We start from the raw sequence: 26,632 nt of genomic DNA, 5'->3' as shown, positions 1-26,632 counted from the left end.
GCGGTTACCATAGGTTCTGGCGCACACTGCTTGGAGCACCACGGTAGTTACGGCGTACGCGCTACGTAAACTACAGCGGTGTGCGCCGGAACCTATGGTAACCATGGCAACCGCAGCATGGCTGACGGTCTATATTTCATTCTTTTTGTCTATGGTTATATAAAAGAAAAGCATAATCTATGCATTTATACATTTGTAATGGTAAAAATATTACGTGATCAGAAAACTAGCGTTCATACGATTTTAAATGGCCCGTGTGGGGTCATTAGTTTACCGAGCAGCCATGCACTGCGCTAGAGTCACGCCCCTACAAATACGGCGTGGGACAGGGGACAGGCAGTCGAGCGCTGAGCGAATAGTACCAGCATAGACATCATCCCCTGCAATCACGGAAAATCCTGAATATCCCCGTCGTCTTTTATCACGGCAGAATCAAGAACATCTCCCGTGGATGTGTGTACCTCAGACGCGTCAGGTGTCAGTACCAACTTATGACGACCAATTCCCGATACCGGTACACGGTTCAAGTTATGGTGGTATCAAAAATCGGTATTGAGAATCCAATTCAGACTCTCTTCATTCAGAATCGGTATTGAGAATTCAATTCAAATTCTCTTCATTCATTTAGTACAAGTTATAAAATGAATAGGAAACATCAGGGTTGGTACTGATTATGGAAAATGAAATTCCCTGACTTTTCCAGGTTTTCCAGACTGATATTATAATTTTTCCAAGTTATACCGTAAGACGATATCGAATAGTCAGAATCAAGAATTATTAGAAAAAATGTAGGCCTAAATAGTTTACTCATAAAACCAATAAGGAAAGAATTAAACATCTGGAATCTGGAAAATTAAGAGTAACTTAACCTCACACTTTATGTTCTACTTGCCCTTGACTTGACACTAGCAGATAGACGATACAGTGCTTCTGATACTGATAAATATCGATATTTAGCTTGCAATATCATCGGCTTATATCGGAAGAAACATGTGATATTGGAAAAATAACTACCATGCTTGTACCGGAGACAAAAAGTAGTACCAAACTAAACTATTAAATGTTTCAACTAACAGAATACAATTTTTTTTATAAACTCCTACAAGTGCAGTTTTTTTTAGTTTATTAAAGGTTGAATCAGTATTGGTATAAATTCAATGAGGAATTGTATTCAGTATCTTATTGAAATTGAAACGATGAATGTAGGCCTATCCTTCCACGCATCGCAGTACTAGCCGTGTTTCCATACGAGGGATAATTATCCCGAAAACAGGATTTTTAGAGCATGAGCGGGATTTGAAGGGGTTGTGGGATAAAACAGGAGTTTTGGCTATGACGTCCGTTTTTATTTACTATGCTTTATTTTAGTGAAAAACTAACCCCAATCGAAAAAATTACCTTAACAAAATATAATAGCAATGTTTAAACAACTGTTTAAACACGATATGTCTAATTTAACACTCTGAATTTAACATCAAAAATCTTAAGGGATTAAACGGGATTTCTTAACCCAGTGACCGGAATTATATTCTTTTGGTCGTGTAGAAACACTGGGAGCTCGGTGCGTTCAATTAAAGCCAGTGATCAGAGGGTGATGATAGAATGTCTGTCGATGTTCGATGTTTTTTATATCGATGGTAGGTTTGCCGATGTTTTCGTCAAACTTCGATGTTTTTGACCAAGTATTGAGACGTAGATGAAAAATGTAACATATCTGTAAAAAATGTAGTCTTTCAAGAGAAATTCTAGATTTTTTCCAAAATTCCCTGACATTTCCAGGTTTTCCCTGACCGTACCAACCCTGAACATTCAACAAACACATTGAATAGGGGGTTCAATTGACACACCCCTACTTAAAATATGTTTTAGGCATCAATTAATGGAAATTTGATTAGATTTTACTTGGTCAATAAAATTCCCGACTGTAATAAGGACTAAATTCTGACTTTTAAAGAACATTTTGAAATTCAATACTAATTTCCGACTTTCCCCTTTTTCCCGACTACTACACACTCTGAATTAACAACATTTAAGTGTAACCCCTTAAAATGGTTTTCAAGGTCTAAAATTTTCTGGGGGAGGCCCCCCAGATCCCCTTGGAAGGTCCACCCCCAAATTTTTCTCTGGGAACCAGGTAATAAATTGCCAAAAGTACTACAAAGACTAGATCTGATATTATTTCAAGCATTATTCTTAACTAATAATCTATCTCTTAAGCTTACCTGTCTCAAAACATTCAACCTGCTTGACCAATCCATTTGATAACAGCTGTTCCGTTAGACTAAGCCTTGGACCAACATTAAATGGCTTGATAGATATATCTCCGAACCACATGTTTCCAATTTTTGCCTTCTGTTTGAAGAATAAATATCCTTTATGAAATACGCCCGTGATAAAATTCTTACACTTTTGATTCCTAAAAATAAAAATGTACACATAAGGCAATGTAACATAAGATTATAATGTATGACCAACCTACAAGATTCTACAAAAATACATAGTTTAGTGAAAAAGATAATGTCAGTAGATTTATTGAGGTAGGCCTATAAATAATAATGATAGACTAGCCGACCCATGCGAAGCATTCACACTGGAACCTTCTGAAATACCATTTATGAAGTACACAACACAGTAGGCTACTTTGTAGTAGATGCATCGTTGATTTAACTATGGGTTCTTACTTCAGGAATAGAAGTGGGTGAAATTTTTAGATAACTAACTTTCAAAATATTATGTTAAGCTTTTACGTTTGTACATGTTTACAGGACCTCTTTGAACACTATGTTTGAAGTAATAATATGGCCGTATACGATATTTGTGTTGATGGCTTTGTTTTTTGACAGACATAGATTTCACTGAAAAGAGCACCCTTGACAAAGCCACAAACAATTGGATAGAGAGAGAGAGCAGTGACTATTAAATTTATTTGCAACACTTGTAAATAGGCTACCACTCTGCATAAAGTTTTAGCTCTAGATGTATGTTTGTGCTCTTGTTGGCAAATTTCCCTATAGGGAAGTTGCTTTTACCGTAGGTGGCACGGTAATACTGTACCTAGAGCCGGGACTGATATACTTTTCATTTTAATGTCCCTAATTGCCAAAAATACTATTCGTTTATTTATTTATTTCATACGGAAACACCATTATTACAATGATAATACGTTAAAATTTCATATTTAGCGTTCATATTTTTAGCTATAAATACATACATATGTACATCCGTGAATGCAATAACTTGAGTAATTTATGTCCGGTTTCAATGGAATTTGGCTTCAAGATGTAAGGCAGGATAAACTTGAATGAGTTCGTGAACCAGTATGATCAGACCATAGGGTTGTATAGGGGGTTTTATGGGGAAAAAATGGAGTTTTGTCACTTTTGACTCCAAAAACATAAAATTTGATTCAAATGAATTGTCTCTTTAGCCTCTGGGGACATCAAAATGAAAAAGTAAATTGGTCCAGGGCCTAGGTTTTACTGTGCTACCTATGGTAATAGCTACTTCTCTATAGGGAAATTCACTAAGAAGAAGCTAAAATCAATCAATAGGGCCTATGGAAAATTAATCAATACCTATGGAAAATCAAACATAACATACTTAAATAAACTTTGAAATGGCGACCAAACGAAAGTAGGTATTGTAAGCCAAGTAAGAATGGAGATGAGTGTAGGATTAGACAATAGGTTTAAAAGGTGAGTCAAGTATCAAACCTTTCTAATTTTAGTTTGCCAACAACTTTTATCACGGGCAACAGGTGGGAGAAAGTATGGTATTTTATAGTTAAAATCACAAAAGTTTCACTTATATTCAATGTTATTTTTACAGTTATAAAGGTTTACCATTTCGTTCAGAATCAAAAGGGCTATAACACACAAAATGTTAATCAAAATCGTTAGGGCCGTCTTTTAAAAATATGAATATTCTGTTATTTTATTGTGGGTCTTTTATAGAAATAGCACCATTGAAAATAGCAATTTCAAAAATACGCCTAGATAAGTTATACATTTGATTAGTAACCACATACCTACCAATTTTCATCAAAATCCAACTATAGGTGTGGTCTGTGGCTCTGTACACATCCACACACACACACAATCACCACTTCGAAAAACACTTTTTTTATTTCAGGGCAAACGTTTTGAGAAAAAAAATCCTTTCAAAACCAGAAATTTTGAATCTTAAAACCCAAACGCAAGAGATTTAAGATTCGGTTTTGACACATAACTACTTCTTTCTCTATACTATGTATGGGGAGAGAAAGGAAAAATATTACTTACAAAGGACTGACAGGCAACACTCCATACAGTCCTATGAATTTGGTCGATGGTTTCCATGGCTTCAATGGTGGTGGCTTCAGAGCGTCCATCGGCGCCAACTGAGCCTCGTCGAATGTTATAAGGTGCGGGCGTTTTACCAACACAACATCATCATCATTCAGCTGCACTTTGTATTCAAAGCTGTTGTCTGTATTTGTTATTATCTGTACCACTTGCCCCCTCAACCAAAAACCCTGACAGTGCTTCGGTAAAAACACACCGACAACCTAGGAAATTATTTACAATAATTACAATTAGGTCTACCAGAAACTTTTGTTTTTTTAAGTATGTATGGCTAAAATTTTTTGCTAACCAGTTTCAATAAATTAGTACAATAGTTCTGTGATTCTAAGATTATCCCAATACAGTAGAACCTCGCTAATTCGAACCTCGGTAGTTCGAAAACCTCTATAATTAGAAATGTTTGTCTGTTCCTCTCAGAAAACCTCTAAAATTAAAAAAATAATATAGCGATAATTCAAAGTGATTTTACGCTTAATGCAGCCTCTACAATTCAAATTTGCACATACTTGAGCCTCTACAATTCAAATTTTGTTGCTGTACTGTACCGGTAATTCGAACTGTTGCCTCTACAATCTATAATCGAAGCCAACCTCTACGATTTCAGTTGCGTTATCGTAAGCTGTAAATGAAACATGAACTGATCTCCTTAATGATGTTTCCACGACGTGTTCATTAGTCTCCGTTCTCTCAATCTCTCTAAACTTAAATCTGGGACCTCCATAATTCAAATTTTATTTATTCTGACCTCTATAAATCAAACTCTCTATTTTAAAACTTCTCATAATTCAAAATAAATGGTTTCTCCTCTGAAATTCGAATTAGCGAGGTTCTACTTCTACTGCAGATATCATTTGTTGATTCTCATTATCAAAAATGAACAAAAACAACAAACTTCTTCTTCAACTATTAATTGAGAGAGTTGTGTTAAGCAAAATGTTAAAACAATAGAAGCCAAATCACGCATGTTGACTACATAACTTTAATACTTTAATTGTTACATGTTGTTTAATGTTTAGTTGCCTACACATGTTTGAGCAACGAGTGAAAAATGGGTAGCCTAGGCCCACATCTAAATTTCAAACCAACAGTATTTCGAAATCCAAAATTAAACACTCTACGCCGATGATTTCTTTTCTCGGTTCTCAAGCCTATGTATTACAGTAAGTTAACCCTTCATCGGTCGCTTAAAATTTGAAACACAGATTCTCGCTAAGCGGAGTTTTTGTCTTGGTTAAACAACGGTATTATTTGGTTAAATGGAACATTCATTATCGATGGTTTTTTGACGATTCGTTATCAATATTTTATTTTTCTAATAATAAATTATATAATCGGCGATCGAAACAAGTAGTAAAAGTGTTTTTTTCTTTAATGTAAGTTAAGGTTATGTAAATAGTAACGAAAAAACACACATTACAAATAAAAACTCCTGCGATTGATCCCGATTAATTAACATTTACCTTAGCCCTAGTAAGTTACAGGATAGAGTGACACATACCTGACCAGTCTCTGGATCAGGGCCAAAACGATGTGCTCTGAAATGGCTACGGCAGAATTCATCAAACTGCTTGGCTCTAAAACCTGATTTCCATCCTTCGTCCTCCTCAACTTTAGTTGCAGTGAACACAGTAACTGAGTGGTAATCGTCTACATAGATCTCTATTCCCAGTTTTTGTGAAGATGCCATCGCTATCTACAAAATTAGGAATATACAGTAAAAATGTTGCTTGATAATGAATTTGACCCACTGAAATCAGTCATTTTAGGATTCCAGCAACTAGGCCGGGATCCCATTCCAACCAGGAAATTAAAATCTTGGTTGGTTACAATAGAATAAAAGGAATAGCCTACGGCACTATTTTCATCGATGAAGCAAGGTAATCTATAAACTTACCATTTAACTTAGCTTAAAAGGAATAGCCTTAATATTTGTAATTAGCGGCACCGAAGACTATAGAAACTTATAGTAGGGTAAGTAAATTTATATACCACCAAAACCTAGATTTGTACCTAACTGAAAACAATGGTGCAAAGATTTTTCAGCTGTCATAAAAATTATTCAAACCACAATAAACATACCGGTACCGGTAACTTAATTTCCCATTTTTTAAATGTTGTATTTAGAAACATTAATTTGCGCTATTTTCACACTAAAACCTAAGTTAATAGACCCTAGCCTACTTCACAACTAGGCCTATGGGTGAATTGTATATGTAATTTTAAAGTAAATATCACATTAGAAAGCCTACTTTGACAGGTAAAGTACGTTAATTTAGCCTAAGCAGTCCTATAACTTATAAAATATTTGATTAAAATTAAGAGTCATTAAGAAACTTAAATCTTGGTCAGACATATTTCGTAATATAAACAAAAGTGTATTAAAAGATTGAAAATAAGACATATAGGCTAAGTCATAACTTAGTGTACTGGCACCTAAACATATAGGCCTAAATTAAAAATTTACTTCCGTAGGTCTACATTTAAAATAGTCAATTTTTCCATAGCCCAGTAACCAAGCTTTCGCATTCTTAAAAAATAGGCTACACGAATGATATAAGCCTAGTGTACTTAACAATTACTTAACTTAGCTGCTAACAAACAAAACAGCTGTAACAGCACTAATGACAGTGTCGCCACTAAAAAAGCCAAGAGTGGTAGTGGTTGTGTCATTGCAGTTAAAAAACTCAATTTCAAGTGTGAATATATAGGCATATCCTATTAATAACTTTTTGATCAGCATTGTACGTGTTATTAAATTTACAGAAAGTAAATAAAAGATTCACCCAAGTATTGGGTCTGATGATGATTGGAGTTTGTCCCACAATCGAAATCGATCACCACTTACCATCTTTTTTGTATACTTAGGCCCCTACCGTCTTGTGAGTGACAGTAAGCGTAAATATAAGTTATGTTTTAAGTGTTATAAGACGTTTCTCATTTACTTTCCATAATATTTATAAGTTAAGCCTATAAGTAGTTTTTCTAAAAGCAGAGAAATTGTTGTACCATTGTTTTCCGGTACTGTAACTTAAGTTAACAATCTGTAACTTAACTTAAGTTAGTTTCTCATGATAGCCTAGGGATAAAATTACTAACTTATAGGCCTAGGTTTCCATGGTCACCTTATTATGCATAATTTTCCAATTAGCGGATTACCGGTATCTTATATGATAGCCCTAACTAAACACTCTAAAACAGTTTAGCCTGAGATTAACTTAGGCCTACTTACTTATAATATTACAGACTGTGCTAAGTTAGGCCTAAATATTGTTATGGTAACAGCAAGAGACACAACGACCATACCGTAACTAACTTAACTGTGCGCTGTAAACATAGGCCTAGGATAGCCTATGGCAACATGTGTTAAGTTATGCCTACCATCTAATTCTGTTACAGGAGTTAGCCTACACTTCGGATGGATTTAGTCCTTGGACGCTTTTCTCAGTACACACCTTGAACATACATGCCTAAGCCTAATATAAGGTTAATAAAAGATTTTACAGTAGCCTATGGAACTCAAGCATAGTAAAGTAGGCTAGGTTGAAGCTGCCTTTATTGGAAGTGTAAGATAAGCCCGGGCCTATCTCCTGCTCCTGTATAATGGGCTACTCTGTTGTACAAACCCTCTTAGATGAACTACGACTAAGATGACATGTTTATTAACTTAGGAGGTAGGCTAGGCTAACCGGCCTAGTTTGTAGCACGATTACTAGAAAAATAAATAAATAAAAAATAATTTTTTCTAGTAAGTTATTCGTGGTTTGTAGGTTACACGAGCTTAGGATTAGTTTTAAGTATTTAGGCTAATTCTTTTATCAATAAGTTAGTTATGTCACTAACCTGTTGTGCTAAGTCAGTAACTAGTTGATTATTCCATCCTTTAAGACCATAGAGATAACTCTGTGAATCATTGAGCAATTTTCTTATCAAACCACAGAACCAAAACACCCACAACACAGCACAGCGCACAGCTTCAGCTACGCCACGCCCACCCACAGAACACAGAACAGAGAACAGACAGACGGAAGACGAAGACGGAGACGGAGACGAGGACGAGACCAAGACCAAACCAATAACCAAACATTAAAAAAAGGGGAGAAGAAGAAGAAGGCTGTTGAAATGAAATAACATAGAGAAATAGGAATGTTGGAGGGAGAGCACTAGTTCACCACTCGCAAAAGCTTCGCAGTGACATTATGACATAGATATAATAACAACAGTTGTTATTATAATATATCAACGCGTTATGCCTATGACTACTATAGTTTCGCATATGGGAAGGGAAACAAATAAACATAAACAAATATGGGAAGGGAACTTAAGACTGGCTTTTGGGGCAGAGCCCCGAGGGAATTTACTTCGTTTCTCTTTTGATAGCTCATCAACAGACCGAGACCTTTCTTTGGACACCTCTACACCAAGTTTCTATGCCCAGTCGTTCTCTCAAATTAGTGGAGACAAAGTTTCCAATTAAATATTTAGATTCCCCCATGTTAATTTTATAGGACGGAAGTTGGGGGTGCTCCATCAAAGGAGAAACCCCAACTTTGATGGAAGATCCTGCCCAAACTAATAAGGATTCCAACAAATTAAAAACACTTTGCAAAGCCACAGATTAGGGCCAACAAGGTTAGGTTTAGGGGGGGGGTTAGGGTTAGGTTAGGTTAGGTTTGGGGGATCAGGGATTTAGGGCCACTTTTTTGACACTTTAATCATCAAAATCGGTCCAAAAATGAGGGAGGAGTTCTGTTTACAAAAATCGGCTTAGCGTATATGGATTTGATAACGTGTGATTCTCTTTCACTTGTGGACCTTCATCAGAAACATCTAATTCCACCATATTTCGCAGTCTACGAGCCAGGCAGAAGACCTGGCGGCTTCCCTTTTAAGGCTTTATTACAGTACTGTATTTTATATTCTACATAGAGTCAATATACAGAGTTATTTATATAAGTGTGCCAGCTATTTTATTCATGCCAGGAGAATAACTAAAATCTTCTGGGCTAATCAAGCAAGTTGATCAAAAAACCCCTATCTGCTGGACCGCGTCAAATTCACCTCTTCCTATCATGTACGAAGCCCGTTTCAAGTTCAAAATTGAGCATTTTTCTTGGGTTTGGAGTTTTTGGGTGGCATAGGACCTTCATTTTCCTGTCATTTTGGGAGCGGATTTTATCAATCACACTGGCCTAATTTTGGATTTAGGCAGAGGTCAGTGTTTTTTCCAATTTGCGAGACGGGTCTCTGACTCCTGAGGGCATCTGACTCCTTGTGAGGCTGAAGCTATCAGAACCTGTGTTCTCGCTTCTCAGATGTGCTGACGCCAAAGCTTGGAGTCACCAACCTGTTACAGTAGACTATGAGATTCGTCTGACATAGACACCCGTCCTGTTGTTCTTGAACCTTCATCTACGGCTCTCTTGTTTTTTGGTAGTTTGTGAGCCGCTTCTCGGGCCTGGACATGGAATCACGCTTCCAAGTCGTTGGCCTGGGTGCAGGTGCGGGGGCGGGGGGCGTGGCTCAACGTCCACCAGCACAACTACAACACCAGGCAGTGCCATCAGCTTGGTGTACCCAGAGTGCGATTATACAGGACCCAAGCTAGTTACAGTGTGTCCACCACGGTCAAGAGGTTATTGATCTCTTGGTTTTGGATTTTCTCGTAAAAAGTTATAACGTAAACTTATCGGTGTCAGTTTGAAAAAAAAACAACCTTATCCAAACAACTTTTTGTTATTTAATAGATTACGCATTCTCTAAACAATGATTAGTATATCTATTAACATTATAAGGAAATGTGACGAAAATCACACAATGTTGGGGTTTTGGTCATTTGTAATTATTATATTTCTTAAGTATGTAGGCCATGTATTCTAAGGAAAAGTACCGGTATCAAGGATCGTCGTCGAAAAGTTTGTTATGAATAAATATGTAGGCTTACGTACCCAAGATATGAGCTATGGGCCTATTGGCTGTATGGTCCAGCGATTGCATCACACTGTGAGTAGAAACAGAAAGTGACACATTGAAAAAGCGAGTTTAGCACTTCCTCTGTTAAACCTCTGTTACAATCACCCACTGCAGTTGTGATTTTTTACTTTACACTTTACACAACCACCATTGAAGCTTGTTACTTACTTGTTATTTACTTACTTGTGGGTGTTTACCTCCGCTGTCCTTAAGAAAGGGGGCTCGTCCGGGTTTATTCTTCATCTTTAGGCATTAATAGCTTCAAAGAATTCTTTTATCTTGTAGCAGGGTCTTGTTGAGAAGAAGTCTTTAAGTTTATTTTTAAAGCCGTTTGTATTTTGAATATTTTTTAATTAATCTGGGAGGTGGTTGAAAAATTTTAGTCCTATGTAGTTTGGATGGTTTTGAGATTTTTTAAGTCTGTGGTATGGTAAGTCAAATTGTTGTTTTCTTCTTGTGTTGTGGTCATGTATGTCTTCTCTTCTATTGCTGTTTGATGTTAGGGAATGGACGATGGTTTCGTAGATATAGATGGATATGACTGTTAAAATTTTGTTGTTGATAAAGTATGGTTTGCAGTGTTCTTCATCCTGCAGATCATTAATTGCTCTTATAGACTTCTTCTGGACAGTTAGTATTTGGTCTAGGTAGATTTGCGGTGCCGCTCCCCAGGCTATAATACCAAATCTTATGTGGGAAGAAATTAGAGCGTGGTAAACAACAAGTGCGGTATTTTTCCCAGATATTCTTTTTATTCTTTTAAGTCCATAAAATGCCGAGGATAATTTATTTGTTAAATTTTCTACATGGGTTTTCCAGCTGAGGTTTTCATCTATTATTAGTCCTAGGAATTTGGTTTCTGATACTATTTCAATATTGGTGTTAGGCGTTTGACTTGTTGTGTTTCTTGGTGTAAAGTTTACTATTGCGCTTTTTGTCTGGTTTATAGTGAGATTGAGTTTTTTGAAGTTGTCGCTTGCAGAAATTGTTGTTGCTTCAATTCGGTTTTCCAGTTCTTCTATATTTGATGCTGGAACAATGAGGGTTGTGTCATCGGCAAACATTATACATTTTGTGAATTCGGGGAGGTTTTGTGGTAGGCTATTGACGTATATTAGGAAGAGTAGTGGTCCTAAAACAGAGCCTTGTGGTACGCCATTTTCCATCTTCCCACAGGTTGATTTTATTTTTTGTTTGGTGTTGTTAATATAGTGGGTTACTTCGACTATTTGCTGTCTATTGGAGAGATAACTTTTTAGCCACGCTTTAGCACTTTTTGTAATCCCTATTGATTCCAGTTTGTCAAGCAATATTAACCAGTCGAGGCAGTCAAATGCTTTCCGGAGGTCCAAAAATATTGCTGAAACGTTATGACATTTTTCCCAGTTCTCGGTTATGGATTGGAGAAGATCGGATATGGCTGTGTTGATAGACCTGTTATTTCGGAATCCATGTTGATGGATATGTAATTTATTGTTGGAGTTTAAAAATTTCATTATTTGTATGAGGATTACTTTTTCTAGAAATTTAGATAAGGTTGGAAGTATGGCTATTGGTCTATAATTTTCTATATTGGTTTTTTCAGATTTTTTGTATTTTGGGTATACTAATGATATTTTCATTTTGTCTGGTACTGTAGATTCGGCTATGGAGGAATTTATGATGTGTAGTAGGGGTTGAGCTATTTCATCTTGGCAGTGATGTATAAGTTTCTCAGACAGGTCATCTATCCCTGCTGTATTATTATGTTTTATGGATTTGAATAATTTTTTTAGATCTTGCTCTGAGACCGGTTCAAATAGCTCCAGCTTTGGTTGTAGGTTGTTCTGAAAGTTGTTGGTTGGGGTGTTTAGGAGTGTTGTAGGTCCGGTTGTTTTCCCTATGTTGATAAAAAAATCATTGAAAGAGTCGGCAATGTCTTTTGGGTTGGTTATAGTTATGTCGTTTAGTTTTAGGCTTATATTCTTGAGGTCTGAGGTCTTATTTTTGTTTCTTTCTTCGTTAATAATTTTCCAGGATTCTTTGGATTGATTTGATGCATTAGATATCCTGTGAGTAACATACTCCTTTTTTGCTTGGATGACTTTTTGATCATAGGCCTTTTTCCGTCTAATATACTCATTTTTGTGGTTGTTTTGGTTTGTAGTGAGGTATCTGTTTTTTGCTTCTATGGTGTCTTTTCTATGTTGTTGTATGGGTTCGGTCATGGCGTATGCTTGCTTTTTTTTGGATGATATTATTTTTGTTTTGTAGGGGCATGCCGCATCCAAGTAGTATGTCAGAATGCCTATAAAGTTGTTATATTTTCCGTTTGCCGTTCTTTCCTCAAAAACTGAAGACCAGTTTTTTTTTTCTAGCAGGGTTTTGATGAGTTGCATGTTTGCCTTGGAAAAGTTCCTCAGCATTATTTTTTCTTTGTTTCCCTCATTTATAGGTGTATTCAATGTACAGAGAACCGCTTCATGATCAGAGATTGTGTTATTTATTACCTCAGTGAGTGGTTTGAGGTGGTTGGTTATACAACAGTCTATGCTTGTTTTTGATGTCGGAGTTATTCGGGTTGGCGGTAATTTTGGCATTAAAAGGTTGTGTTGTTTAAGAAGGGTTTCCAGCTTTGTTAGATTATTTGAGGGGGAGAGTGTGTCAATATTTATATCGCCGAGGATTGCTATCTGGTTGTTTTTGATTGATATTTGATTAAGGAACGTGTCAAATGTTTGAAGAAATCTATCGATGTCGGCTGATGGTGGTCTATATACGCAGACTATTACCGTTGCCTTTGATGTTGTTTTAATTTTAATGGCTGATATTTCACATTCCATTTCCCTGGATAGGTTCTCAGTGTCAGTGCCGGATTTATGGTACTTGCGGCCCCAGGCCAAATTACTTGAGCGGCCCTCCCCCTGTGGTGAAAATTCCTTGCGATCGCGGAAGTAATAGTGACTATCTCCTATACATCAAGGGGACATCATCATCGACACCCGTGATCCTGGATGAAATCGTGGACATCTCTCCTAAACCAAGTCAAACTTAACTAAACCATCATAACTATGATGGCTTAGTGATCGTAACTATCCGGGACCGCAGTAAAATCGTGAACATCTCCCGCGGGCCGCAATCACGGGGACATCATCATCGAAACTTGCGATCGCGGCAAAGTCGTGTTAAACAGCTCTCCCGTGGACTGCGATCATGAGGACTTCATCATTGTCACCCGCGGCCGTGCCGAAATCGTAAACATCCCACTCGGGAAGCTATCACGGGGACATCCACATTGACACCCCCAGCCGCGGCGAAATCGTTAACATCTCCCGTGAACCGCGATCACAGGGACATCATCATCAACACTCGCAGCCGCGGCGATATCGTGAAAATCTCCCGCACACGGGCCGCAATCACGGGGACATCATCATTGACAACTCGATACAGCATCTAATTCGTGAACGTCACCCGCGGCCGCGGCTAAATCATGAACGTCTCCCGCGGGCCGCAATCACGGGACATCATCACAGGCACCCGAGGCCGCGGCAAAATCGTGAACATCTCCCTCGGTCCACGGAGACATCATTATGGTCACCTGTGATCGCGGCAAACTGGTGGTTTAAAATAAATTATTTTTTTAAAATTGTATCTAAAAAAATGTTTTTCCCAATCCTCTGCGGCCCCCTCTTGCTCGCGGCCTTAGTGGTAAATCCTTCACTGCTCAGTGTCAATAATTTGGAAGTCTATTTTTGATGATATTTGTGTGTATATTGCGGTTCCGCCCCAGAGATGATTGGTTCTTGAAAATTTTGCTGCTAAGTTATATCCTGGGATGTTAGTAGTTTCAATCTGTTCTTTAGTTAGCCCATGTTCAGTGATAAGTAAAAATTGTGGTTTTATAGTGTCTATTTCCATTTCAATTAGGTCAATTTTTGTTTGTAGGCCACGGTTTATATTAAGGTGGTAAATTTTCATGTCCTTTTTATGCTGTTTAAGACTTTGAGTTTTTTGGTTAGGCCTATTTGGTATGTCTAGGTTACTGTTTCTACTCCTGTAGTTTCTGTGTTTTTTTGTTCGCATTTATTTTCAGTTTGGGCTTTTTTGTCCGCAGTCTCTGGTAATTCTGTGCTGTTAGTATGTACGGCGAAGCGCCGTCAATGAGTGGAAACCTTTTTTGTAAGCTATTGGCGACGATCATTTCAGTGTCCCAGCCCTATAAAACACTGATTCAAGGTCTTCTTTCTGGTTATCAAAACTCAAGAAACATTTTATGCTCAAAGAATTTATGGTTCCGATCTTGATGATGCCTAGTTATTTAAATTCAGTTACGGTTACACTATTACTCTATATTATTGCACTTGCGATTAATTAAATCCGTTATGTAAGAAAAACGTTTTTAATCTCACTTGGTTGTAATTTGCTTTCAAACCGTGATTCGAAATGGTTGCGGTATTTGTAAACAACATTTGTAATCATACCCAGACAGCACGGGATATGTACGAATGCCATAGGATATCCCAAAATGTCCCATGACATCCCGGGACATGTACAAAATCCACTGGATATCCTCTAATGTCCCGGTACCAAACTGGAGAAAAAAAACTACTACCACTGATGAAATGTATATCTAAATTTAAATGTTTAACAAGGCCATTAAATAATAATTTATTTTATTCACTAGCACTTTCAGAAACTAGGTTTCCATCTTCAGGCTGTGTTTACACTACTGTAGTACAAAAAGTAAATATTTGCTTAATAAATTAATTTTAAACAAAAGTTAAAAAATGATGATTTAAAGGATATTGGAAAAATGAAAAATAATATTAGACACATTTTTCTTTTGAGTTTTTCTTATATTTATAGTGTTGTTCTTGATGTAATTATTTTCAGTAATTCCGAGTTTATAATTTGGCCGTCTTCATTATTTAGCAAATAATTTTATATCCTGGGATATCCCAGGTTGACCATAGGACTACTATGGGATATCTTGCATATCCTGTCGCAATATCCGTGGGATGTCCTGAGGAGAAAGTGTGCTGTCTGGGTATCAGTGACAGCTAGAAAAAATAGTCTTGATCCGAACAGCTGTTCGTTATTTCATAGACGATTATGTGATAAAAATTGAACGAAAATTTGACAAAAATCGCACAAAACTACATTTTTGAAAGTCCGTAATTTTATTTACAAAGTAGTATGAGGCTATATTTTAATCACTAAAGACACTCTCGCCAATCCAGTGAATACATTAAAATGACTTGGATCTTGATAGGTACTCTGGTTTTCACGGAGAAGATTGCGTAAAATGCCATCTTGAGTGTTACAGACAGAGGGAAAGACAGACAGACAGAAATAGAGATAAGACTCGTTTCTGCTTCTTTAATGTATAAAACGTAAAAATAACCTAAAAATATATAATTCTGAGCAATGTACAGACAAAACTCTAATTTTATTTATATAGATAGATTGAAAATAAAATATAAAGTCCGAAGGCAGTTAAATATTTTCCAAACGACAACAGATAAATCAATAAGATTTGATACATCAACACCACTCCCTAAGAATCTACCTTTTTTTTAGGAAATATCAATTTTATATCATATTGGGACGTCCCGCAAGGAGTCAGAAGGAAATCATAAATAAAAGCATAGGTTGACTTGTACATCAAATTAAATGTCTTTACTAGCAGAATAAAATGCCACAAATTTTAACTTAAATGGACAACCGAGCCAAGAATGACAGTTGTTCAAAGATTCATTTAATTTGCATTGCTATTATACGCTTACTCCTCGGGGGCACAGCCCTAGGAATCGGAAGAAAATTGTTAACGTAAGCATAGGTCAATATGCACATCAAATTAAAGGTCTTCACTAGTAGATTACAATGCCGTAAATTGAAGCTCAAAATAACGCCCGAGTGAAAAATGGCAGTCGTTCAAAGATTCAAAATGGCAGATTCAAGAAATCTTTCAACATCTTTTTAACATCTGCCATTTTGCGCGGGATCAACCTTTTGAAGTGCGGTTTGTGGCATTGTATTCTACTAACAAAGACCATTCATTTTACGTGCATTGACCTATGCTTCCATTTAAGATTTTCTTCCGACTCTTTGTGGGCCGTCCCCCTGAAGCATTATCAGATCACTGAATATGTGGTAAAATAAAGTCTTATGCTCTGTAACTTTGTACCAAGTATTGTATCTCTATCAAAATTATTTAAAAAGATATTTAACTGTCTTCAGACTCTATTACCATCCAGTATAGAATTGGAAACCAAATAAATGTTTAAATTGAAAATCTGTTTTTGTACATCAAATTGGAGTCAACATTTTCATAGCCCAGTAAACAAGCTTTTGTATTCTTAAAAAATATTTTAAAAAATAGTTGTTTAGCCTCCGGATTACTGTATTATACTTAAAATGGTTTAAAATACCTGCATATAGTAATCCTTTGTTGCTGATTTAGGCAACTAGTTTCGGTTCTTGTTTTGAACCATCTTCAGGCCTCAAGGTGTCAAGTGATCACTTCATTCGAAGGTCGTTAACAGAGTTCAATAAATAAAACATATACAAAACACGATACACGGAACGGACACACATTACAAAAAACACGAAAAACACGAAGGGACATTGACAATCGATCGTGACCGGGCTGAGGTAAAGTCTAGACTGGTGGTCAAAGTGGTCTATGACGTTGTCTCTGTCTTCTTATCACCGGTGCGTGTTCATTCATTCATTGTTCCCTCCAGTATCCTTATAGCTGTGTTGTAAATATAGTTGGATTGGAAGGAGAGTTTATCGTTCAAAACATTTTGATGGTCAGCTTTAACCGCTCTGTATATTTCAAACTCTTCCAATGTGTTTCTGGTTAGACGGTCCTGCGAGAAATGTAAAACTTCCATATTACTATTGATGTCTGAATAATTGTGGTTGTGTAATACTAGATGTTCTGCAAAATTTGATGTTTGGGGAGCTGTTGTTTTTCTGGGCATATGTTCCTTAAATCTCTTCTTAAACGAGCGTGAAGTCTGGCCAATGTAGTAGTTCGTGCAGTCATTACAATTTATTTTGTAGACTCCAGACTTATCGTAGATGGATGAATTAATTTCTGTTTTATCTTTCAATAGAGATCCAAGTTTATTGTTAGTCTTGAACGATACAGTGAATTTATTTTTGTCCATGATATTTTTAAATGTGTTACTGATATATCAGTAACACGATAAGTTTTTGTCCATGATATTTTTAAATGTGTTACTGATATATCAGTAACACATTTAAAAATATCATGGACAAAAATAAATTCACTGTATCGTTCAAGACTAACAATAAACTTGGATCTCTATTGAAAGATAAAACAGAAATTAATTCATCCATCTACGATAAGTCTGGAGTCTACAAAATAAATTGTAATGACTGCACGAACTACTACATTGGCCAGACTTCACGCTCGTTTAAGAAGAGATTTAAGGAACATATGCCCAGAAAAACAACAGCTCCCCAAACATCAAATTTTGCAGAACATCTAGTATTACACAACCACAATTATTCAGACATCAATAGTAATATGGAAGTTTTACATTTCTCGCAGGACCGTCTAACCAGAAACACATTGGAAGAGTTTGAAATATACAGAGCGGTTAAAGCTGACCATCAAAATGTTTTGAACGATAAACTCTCCTTCCAATCCAACTATATTTACAACACAGCTATAAGGATACTGGAGGGAACAATGAATGAATGAACACGCACCGGTGATAAGAAGACAGAGACAACGTCATAGACCACTTTGACCACCAGTCTAGACTTTACCTCAGCCCGGTCACGATCGATTGTCAATGTCCCTTCGTGTTTTTCGTGTTTTTTGTAATGTGTGTCCGTTCCGTGTATCGTGTTTTGTATATGTTTTATTTATTGAACTCTGTTAACGACCTTCGAATGAAGTGATCACTTGACACCTTGAGGCCTGAAGATGGTTCAAAACAAGAACCGAAACTAGTTGCCTAAATCAGCAACAAAGGATTACTATATGCAGGTATTTTAAACCATTTTAAACTTAAAAAATACACAAATTACCAGTAGCCACCTCAAAAAAATAAAAAATAAAAAAAAAACAGCTGATACAACCCTACTTGCGATGTTGCCACTTCGAAGGCCGTGGCCTGGAGTTAAAGGTGGCCGTGATAATAATCGTGCGTGCTATCTCAGGTATTCAAATGCCTCCGAATCTATCTATATAATTAATACGCTACACGAAACTTTGTCGGTTGAACTCCTCCGCCATTTCTTAACCGATTTTATCCATTGACGTCTCATTGGAAAGATAAGCGTGTCGCGTAGATATGCAAACTGGCCTTACATTTTTGAAAAAGTCCATTGGGCTCTGTCCCAGTGGCTTTGAAAGATCCCATGTTATCCTTATGAAGAACATAATTGTTTACATTTTAATCAGCTGTATAATTTTAATCGCTGTTATTTATTTTTCAATTCAAAGTCTTTTAAACTCATCTCAAATTATGATGAATTTTATTTGCTTTTAAATAACTACTTTACTTCTTTCCAATTGCTTGATTTCGAGCAACGTGTTTACTAGTTTGTCATTAACCCACCAAATTACTGTCATTAACCCTAGATCTGGCGGTCATTTTAGTCCTCAGTGGCGGGTGAATTTTGGCCTTTTTGTAGTGGTACCGTATATTTCGCCACAGAGCAGTTATTTGTAAATATAAGTACAAACATTTACGTATGTTCTGTTTCAGTGATAAATGTAGAATGTAATGGTATAAAAAAGGAATTTTCTAGCAATGCGTTTAGGCGTAGTGGCTAGTGGTTTGGAAATTTTCGGATTATGCAAATTATAAATTTCAAAAGCAACCCACAAGAAAGCCAACAAATAATTTTTTTAGACATTTGATCTAAATGTAAATGTTGTGTGGAATATGATTCCCTACGTAGAAATATCAATGTTTTTTAAATACTCCTAAACAAAAAACAGCTGTTTTTGTTGCCATGCGACTAAAACTTTCCACCGCCAAAATAAATTTTGAACACTCTAGTTTTTTAAACTATGTTTTTTCGCTACATAATTCTCGCTCAATGATGTTTTATACATGCAAATTAATCCTCCGAATCTCATCTTTCTAATGGTATAAGATTCATTTCGTTTTTAAACTGTTTCAGTATTATAAAAATAGAAAGTTCCAAACTATGTCGTTCTGGTCCCTAGCGGACCACCGCCACTGAGAACTCAACATTTTCTGGTCCCCTAGGGACCAACGCCAGATCAAGGGTTAAAAGAAGGAACTCAAAATAATACTAATACTAATACTACCTATATATAAAGGCAAAAGTACCCATGAACTTAAGTCACACCCCCATAAACCACTTACTTAAAATGAAACCTTGCGCAAAACTATCCATTATTTCTTAAATTGCCCTAAAAGGTCGTAATTGCTTTCCAAAGGGAACTTTCCATACAACTAATGTATGTTATTCTTTCAATTTATTACCTTATTAAAATCAGGTGAGATTATTTGTTTGTTTTATCTATGGTATTACTGTATTCTGTTTTGTTTATTTCAGCTTAACCTAACCAATCAATAGTTTAATTAATACTTATGAAGTCAAACGGGGTGAAGCCCGTGGGCAACAACTAGTTTATCGTAAAGAACAAATTACAATTTAAAAATACTGTAGCTTAGTGCAGCAACGCGCGCCGGATAACTGCTAGTACACACTTCGTATCGTGTTTTTACTCTTTGGTCCATTGTGTCGTCTGCTAACTGTTGTCATACAAAACCGTTCTGATTCAGCTGATCCAGATCCAGATCTCTCCATGTCGTTCGTTTCGTGGGTTTGTGTGTAAACATGTGCGTGGTTAACCTATGCTAATTCGGCGAAATCTTTCGATATCATATAACCTGGAAATAAAGTTACAACTGTAAATTATCAAAGCCATTAAGGACCTTAGTTCCTTATCAATCTATGACATTGCTGATTAATAGAGTATGTTATCTTTAAATGTTATGTGATTTCAGACCTCCATAGCCTAACTTCCATGTTTGTAGAATTGTTACATTTCACTTTAAATTTATTGTAAAAGGGCTACCCTGCTGAATTATTATGCTCATGCTAGGCTAGGAAGATCTTAAAATTGTATTGAACCGAGTAATATCCTATACTCTAATACGAGCAATGTTTGCTTGTATGTATGTATGTATGCTTGCTTGCTTGCAGAAAGATCTCGAAAACGGCTCCGACGATTTTCTTTAAATGTTGTAAATAGTTTATTTTTGGCCTAAAAACGAGTTTACTGCAGTTAGAACTGCCAACAAAAATCTAATTATGTAGAAAAATAGAACTGAAAGTCACATATTTTGAACATTAGTCTTATAGGTTGCTAAGTAACCATGTTGGTTGAATTAAATAACAAGGAAAAAGTAAACGAAAGACTTGTAAGTTGTAACACATGTGTTCATAAAGGCAACTACCCACAGTATACTAGAAATTACAAAATACAGTACAAAAGCAAAAAAACATCGCTTGTTACTATTGAGCAATGATTATACTGAAGCTTACTCGATACATTGTAGTAAAGGCTAACTTAGCAGTGCGGAGTGTGGGATCTGTTATGACGATTAGATTAAGGTAGATTTCCCATCCTTATGGAACAGCTGAAACCAAATTTTATTGTTAGTTCTGTCCGGTTTCCTGTAGATGTCATGCTTTGTTTACAATTTGTTTCTTGTTATTTCAGTAATTTAAAACCTCGTTTAACCAAATAGTACTATTCAATCATAAACGATAACTCGTTCACTATATTACCGTACTTTAAAATACTATCGTTGGCTATATATTTTAACCAAACAGTGAGACACAAATAATGAGAAACTAACCCTAAACTAATAGAAACAAATTGTAAACAAAACACGACATCTACAGAAAACCAGACAGAACTAACAATAAGAGTGGCTTCAGCTGTTCCATAAGGATGGTAAGGTATCTGCAATCCTAAAATGCTATGGGAAAGTAAGGAAACAGGTCCGCGACGTAGGAAGTGGTGAAGGAAGTAGTATGAGCGGTCCGGAGTGTAGGAACTGTTTATGACGATTAGATTAAGGTATCTGCAATCCTAAAATGCTATGGGAAGGGAGGGAAACAGGTCCACGACGTAGGAAGTGGTGAAGGAAGTAGTAAAGGTGAGCGGTCCGGAGCGTGGTAACTGTTTATGACGATTAGATTAAGGTATCTGCAATCCTAAAATGCTATGGGAAGGGAGGGAAACAGGTTCGCGACGTAGGAAGTGGTGAAGGAAGTAGTAAAGGTGAGTGGTCCAGAGCGTGGTAACTGTTTATGACGATTAGATTAAGGTATCTGCAATCCTAAAATGCTATGGGAAGGGAGGGAAACAGGTCCGCGACGTAGGAAGTGGTGAAGGAAGTAGTAAAGGTGAGCGGTCCGGAGTGTGGGAACTGTTTATGACGATTAGATTAAGGTATCTACAATCCTAAAATGCTAATGGAAGTGAGGGAAACAGGTCCGCGACGTAGGAAGTGGTGAAGGAAGTAGTAAAGGCGAGCAGTCCGGAGTGTGGGAACTGTTAATAATGATTAGATTAAGGTATCTACAATCTTAAAATGTTATAATCTTTAAATGAAAGGGAGGAAAACAGGTCATAGACGTAGGAAGTGGTGAAAGAAGTAGTCAAGGCGAGCAATCCGGAGTGTGGGAACTGTTTATGAGGATTAGATTAAGGTATCTGCAATCTTAAAATGCAATGGGAAGGGAGGGAAACAGGTCCGTGACGTAGGAAGAAGTGAAGGAAGTAGCAAAGGCGAGCAGTGTGGAGTCTGGGAACTGGAAACCAATTGTAACAGTTAGATTTATGTGTCTGAAATTGAAATACTGAAATGCTATGAGAAGGGATGGAAACATGTCCAAGACATAGGAAATGGTGAAAGAAGTAGTAAATGCTGGCAGTGCGGAGTTTGGGAAATGTCTGTGGAAATTAGATTAATGTATTTAAAATACTAAAATGCTATGGAAAAAGATGAAAAAGGTCCACGACGTAGGAAGTAGTAAAGTTTAGCATCGCAGAGTGTGGGAACCGTTTGTGGCAGTTAGATTAATGTATCTGTAATACTTAAATGCTATGAGAAGGGAAAGAAACAGGTCCGTGACGTAGGAAATGGTGAAGGAAGTAGTAAAGGCTGGCATCGCAGAGTGGGAAATGATTTTCCCCGAGCAAAGCTCGGTCCCCAGGTACTCCTATACTCTAATACGAGCAATGTTTGCTTGTATGTATGCTTGCTTGCTTGCTTGCTTGCAGAAAGATCTCGAAAACGGCTCCGACGATTTTCTTCAAATCTTGTAAATAGTTTATTTTTGGCCTAAAAACAAGTTTCATGCAGTTAGAACTGCCAACAAAAATCTAATTACGTAGAAAAACGAAACTGAAAGTCACATTTTTTTAACATTAGTCTTATGGGTTGCTAAGTAACCATGTTGGTTGAATTAAATAACAAGGAAAAGGTAAACAAAAGACTTGAAGTTGTAGCACGTGTTCATAATAAACCAACTACCCACAGTATACTAGCAAATTACAAATACAGTACAAAAGGAAAAACATCACTTGTTAATATTGAGCAAAGATTATACCAAAGATTGATTATACTTAAGATTACTCGACTACTCGAGACATTGTAGTCAAGGGTAGCAGTACGAAGTCTAGGATCTGTTTATGACAAATACATTAAGGTATCTGCAATCCTAAAATGCTATGGGAAGGGAAGGAAACAGGTCCGTGACGTAGGAAGTAGTGAAGGAAGTAGTAAAGGCAATCATAAAATGCTATGGGAATAGAGGGAAACAGGTCCGTGACGTAGGAAGTGATGAAGGAAGTAGTAAATGCGAGCAGTCCGGAGTGTGGGGACTGTTTATGACGATAAGATTAGGGTATCTGCAATCCTAAAATGCTATGGGAAGGGAGGGAAACAGGTCCGTGACGTAGGAAGTGGTGAAGGAAGTAGTCAAGGCGAGCTGTCCGGAGTGTGGGAACTGTTTATGACGATTAGATAAGGGTATGGGCTATCCTAAAATGCTATGGGAAGGGAGGGAAACAGGTCCGCGACGTAGGAAGTGGTGACGGAAGTAGTCAAGGCGAGTTGTCCGGAGTGTGGGAACTGTTTATGACGATTAGATTAAGGTATCTGCAATCTTTAAATGCAATGGGAAGGGAGGGAAACAGTTCTGCGACGTAGGATGTGGTGAAGGAAGTAGTCAAGGCGAGCTGTCCGGAGTGTGGGAACTGTTTATGACGATTAGATTAATGTATCTGCAATCTTTAAATGCAATGGGAAGGGAGGGAAACATGTTTGCGACGTAGGAAGTGGTGAAGGAAGTAGTAAAGGCGATTAGTATGGAGTGTGGGAACTGTTTATGACGATTAGATTAACGTATCTGCAATTCTGAAATGCTATGGGAAGGGAGAAAAACAGGTCCGCTACGTTGGAAGTGGTGAAGGAAGTAGTCAAGGCGAGCTGTCCGGAGTGTGGGAACTGTTAATAACGATTAGATTAAGGTATCTACAATCTTAAAGTGCTATGGGAATGGAGGGAAACAGGTCCATGACGTAGGAAATGGTGTAGGACGTTGTAAAGGCGAGCCGTGTGGAGTTTGGGAACAGATTTATGTATCTCCGATACTAAGACTGCTTTCAGAGTGAACTAATGATTTTCTCCGAGCAAAGCTCGGTCCCCAGGTACTGTTTACTTAACCTTAATTGAGATTTGGGCTGCACTTTCTTACGTTCTACACTCATTCAAATGAAAATATTGATTATTCGATTGTTTAATTTGATATATCGTTTGGATAGCTAGGTTAGGTTAACCTTACCTAACTAACCAAACGATATATCGATTGATATTCTCATTCGAATGAGTGTGTAGGACGTAAAGTATAGTGCAGCCGAGTTTTGTAATTATGGCAACAAATGCCATACTTACTGCATTAGTAGGCCTAAAGCATTTTAAATTGCAGTAGATTTTTAGAATGTAAATAAGTTAGAGCTAGGTATGCAATAAAAACAATTTTGCTTTACTGCTTTACACACATTACAAACTAGCATAACTTAGTTAGTCTGTAATCTACCCTTATCCACCAATGTGGAAGAACTTTGAAGGTCTACAGGCCAAAATCTATTGATATAATAAATTTTAAAATTTTACTCATCAATAATAAATCATATCAGCTATTCACAAGTTACAGAATATAGCCCTATATGGTTTGATTTGACAACATATGATAATACATATTTCATGATTTAATATTGCTAAAATGTGGTTGGGTTGGGTGAGGTTAGGTTAACTCATAAGTTATCAGTAACTTATAAAATGAATTGAATTTTAAGAATATGAACATTTCAAGCCATAGGGCTGTTTTTCAAGAATATTTTATACCGTCTTGCAGTGGGTGGTTTAGGTTTAGAAGCTAAAACTGAAAAGCGAGTATGGTACCTATTTTTTATAGGCCTAACGTATAATTCAATAGCGTCCAGAATTTACCCCTCTCATAATTAAGTAAATCAATAGCCTTCATGTTAGAAGCCTCTTTTTGAAAAGATTCAATTCAAGCCTTGAATGCCCTTAATCAAACTTCCAATCCAGAAAAAAACTTTTTTAATAGGCTAATACGTAAGTTAGGTACTAATCAAAATATTATTTTCAGGTCCTCCTCCGATTCACTTCTTTTGGAGTAAGTTCGCTCATCCGTTTCACCAATACCATCTGTTCCATTGAGAGGGTACCTTTATTAAAGAGACATTTGACAACTTTTGTCAGTCACAACTACAACAAAATGAGCAGTTCAAATCTATCTGAAGAACCAAAAGATGTTTCTTACACTGTAACTAAAGCATCAACGTGTGATACTGGAGGAAATATAGAGAGAAGTAAGGAAGAAAATGCTAATCTTGAGGAAGATACTGCTAAAGTAGTGGAAAATAATGCTATAGAGGAAACTACTGCTGAAGTTTTACCTCAGATGGGAAAGAGTGAATGCTCAGAAGCTGCAGAGTTTGGGGGGAATTTGACATCAGTGGGGACTCAGTGTAGTGGCTCTAACGAAGTGAGCATTGTGGTGTGGAAAACGTGTTGGTCGGAAAATGAAGAGGAGCCAGAGCCTAACGATACTGTGGATCAGAAACTTGACGACAACTTAAAGGTGAGATTTGGTTTACGTTTTTTAGTTAAGTTTGATTAAACTGGTTCAGTGGCTACAGTGCAGATCTTCTGACCATGAGTCTCAGGCTGAAAACCTGCCAATATCCAGTGGATTTTTGAAAAGCCTGTAGGCCTACATATTGGTGTGGGAACAATTTTATATGAGAGAATTTTCCGCGCATGCATTATTTCCCCCTTGGTGGGATATGAGACCCATCTGTCTTGGTGAGCGGAAAACAAGGGAGGGAAAGGAAATCTTCGAGTTTTGCTCTTCCCGCAGTATGCATCGTTTGCAGCGCTTTCTCCCATCACTAATATTGTTGAATGAAACTATCCTAGTAATTTTTTTACCTATCTTGCCATACAACACCATGTGCGAAACCTTACTGAACACTTGCTCAGATTTAGAACGGCAATCAAATTGAGCTATTTGTCAAAACATTCTTGAGTCATTTTAAAATTAAATGTAAAACCTTTTAGCGTAATTTTGCAGATAGCGTAGATTTCACCTTATGCTCAAAGTCCATCAGTCAAATAATGAACAGAATTCAGCAAACTGAGGCGGTGGAGGTCTAAGCTGATATTTAATAGGGAAAATAAAAAAAAATCTATTACTTTCAACCAAAGCTTTACAGCATTGAAGGTTAAGTACCATTATGTTTACAAAAAGAACTACGGTATAATAGGCATTATAGGCCTAGGTACTAAATTTTAATCAACGGCATTAAAATTTTTTTTTTAATATCTATTTTTTTTATTTGATGGGTTTTAATGGAGAAATCACCTTTAACAATCAAAATTTCATAAATAAAAATACCTAAAGATATCATGGGTGAGTTATCCGAATTTAATCAAAATCAGACAACAGCTGTTATCTGTCCACATGCACTCACATGCATGTATCCAGACACTCACAGACATAAATTTTGAAAACTTTATTATTGAGTTCAGGTGGACCCTAAAGGAATATTTACACAAAAAAACTTGAATTTGGGAATGTTTATGAACACAATACTACTTACTTACTTACATGTTTTGTTAGGGGAGGGGGGGGGGCATCATCGCATCCCTAGCTCCTTCGACCTGTTGATCTTTTAGCACCCCTCAGCTCAGTCTGACAGTAATTAT

At 36.8% G+C, this 26,632-nt stretch overlaps 2 protein-coding genes across 3 annotated transcripts in view; one reads left to right on the top strand and one right to left on the bottom strand.

Annotated features, from left to right (window-relative positions):
* Nucleotides 1-8,292, bottom strand: part of LOC129000011 (putative ATP-dependent RNA helicase TDRD12) — a 62,003-nt gene extending 53,711 nt beyond the window's left edge. The window contains exons 1-4 of the mRNA XM_054426855.1: nt 8,184-8,292; nt 5,842-6,036; nt 4,281-4,546; nt 2,223-2,416 (exon numbers count right to left, since the gene is read on the bottom strand). Of these exons, the coding sequence (XP_054282830.1) occupies nt 2,223-2,416; nt 4,281-4,546; nt 5,842-6,030 (649 nt within the window). The 5' untranslated portion in view covers nt 6,031-6,036; nt 8,184-8,292. The remainder of the gene's footprint in view (nt 1-2,222; nt 2,417-4,280; nt 4,547-5,841; nt 6,037-8,183) is intronic.
* Nucleotides 8,293-20,167: 11,875 nt separating this feature from the next.
* The window catches only part of LOC129001136 (pseudouridylate synthase RPUSD2-like), a 566,808-nt gene continuing 560,343 nt past the window's right edge, over nt 20,168-26,632 (top strand). For both annotated transcript variants that reach the window (XM_054428337.1, XM_054428335.1), the window contains exons 1-2: nt 20,168-20,291; nt 25,011-25,505. In XM_054428337.1, the coding sequence (XP_054284312.1) occupies nt 20,271-20,291; nt 25,011-25,505 (516 nt within the window). In that variant the 5' untranslated portion in view covers nt 20,168-20,270. The remainder of the gene's footprint in view (nt 20,292-25,010; nt 25,506-26,632) is intronic.

The sequence above is a fragment of the Macrosteles quadrilineatus genome, unplaced genomic scaffold (assembly GCF_028750875.1).
Source record: "Macrosteles quadrilineatus isolate MER2022 unplaced genomic scaffold, UCM_ALF_1.0 Scaffold_8__2_contigs__length_117827958, whole genome shotgun sequence".
In the NCBI taxonomy this organism is placed as follows: Eukaryota; Metazoa; Arthropoda; class Insecta; order Hemiptera; family Cicadellidae; genus Macrosteles; species Macrosteles quadrilineatus.
This window is presented reverse-complemented; position numbering and strand designations above follow the sequence as displayed.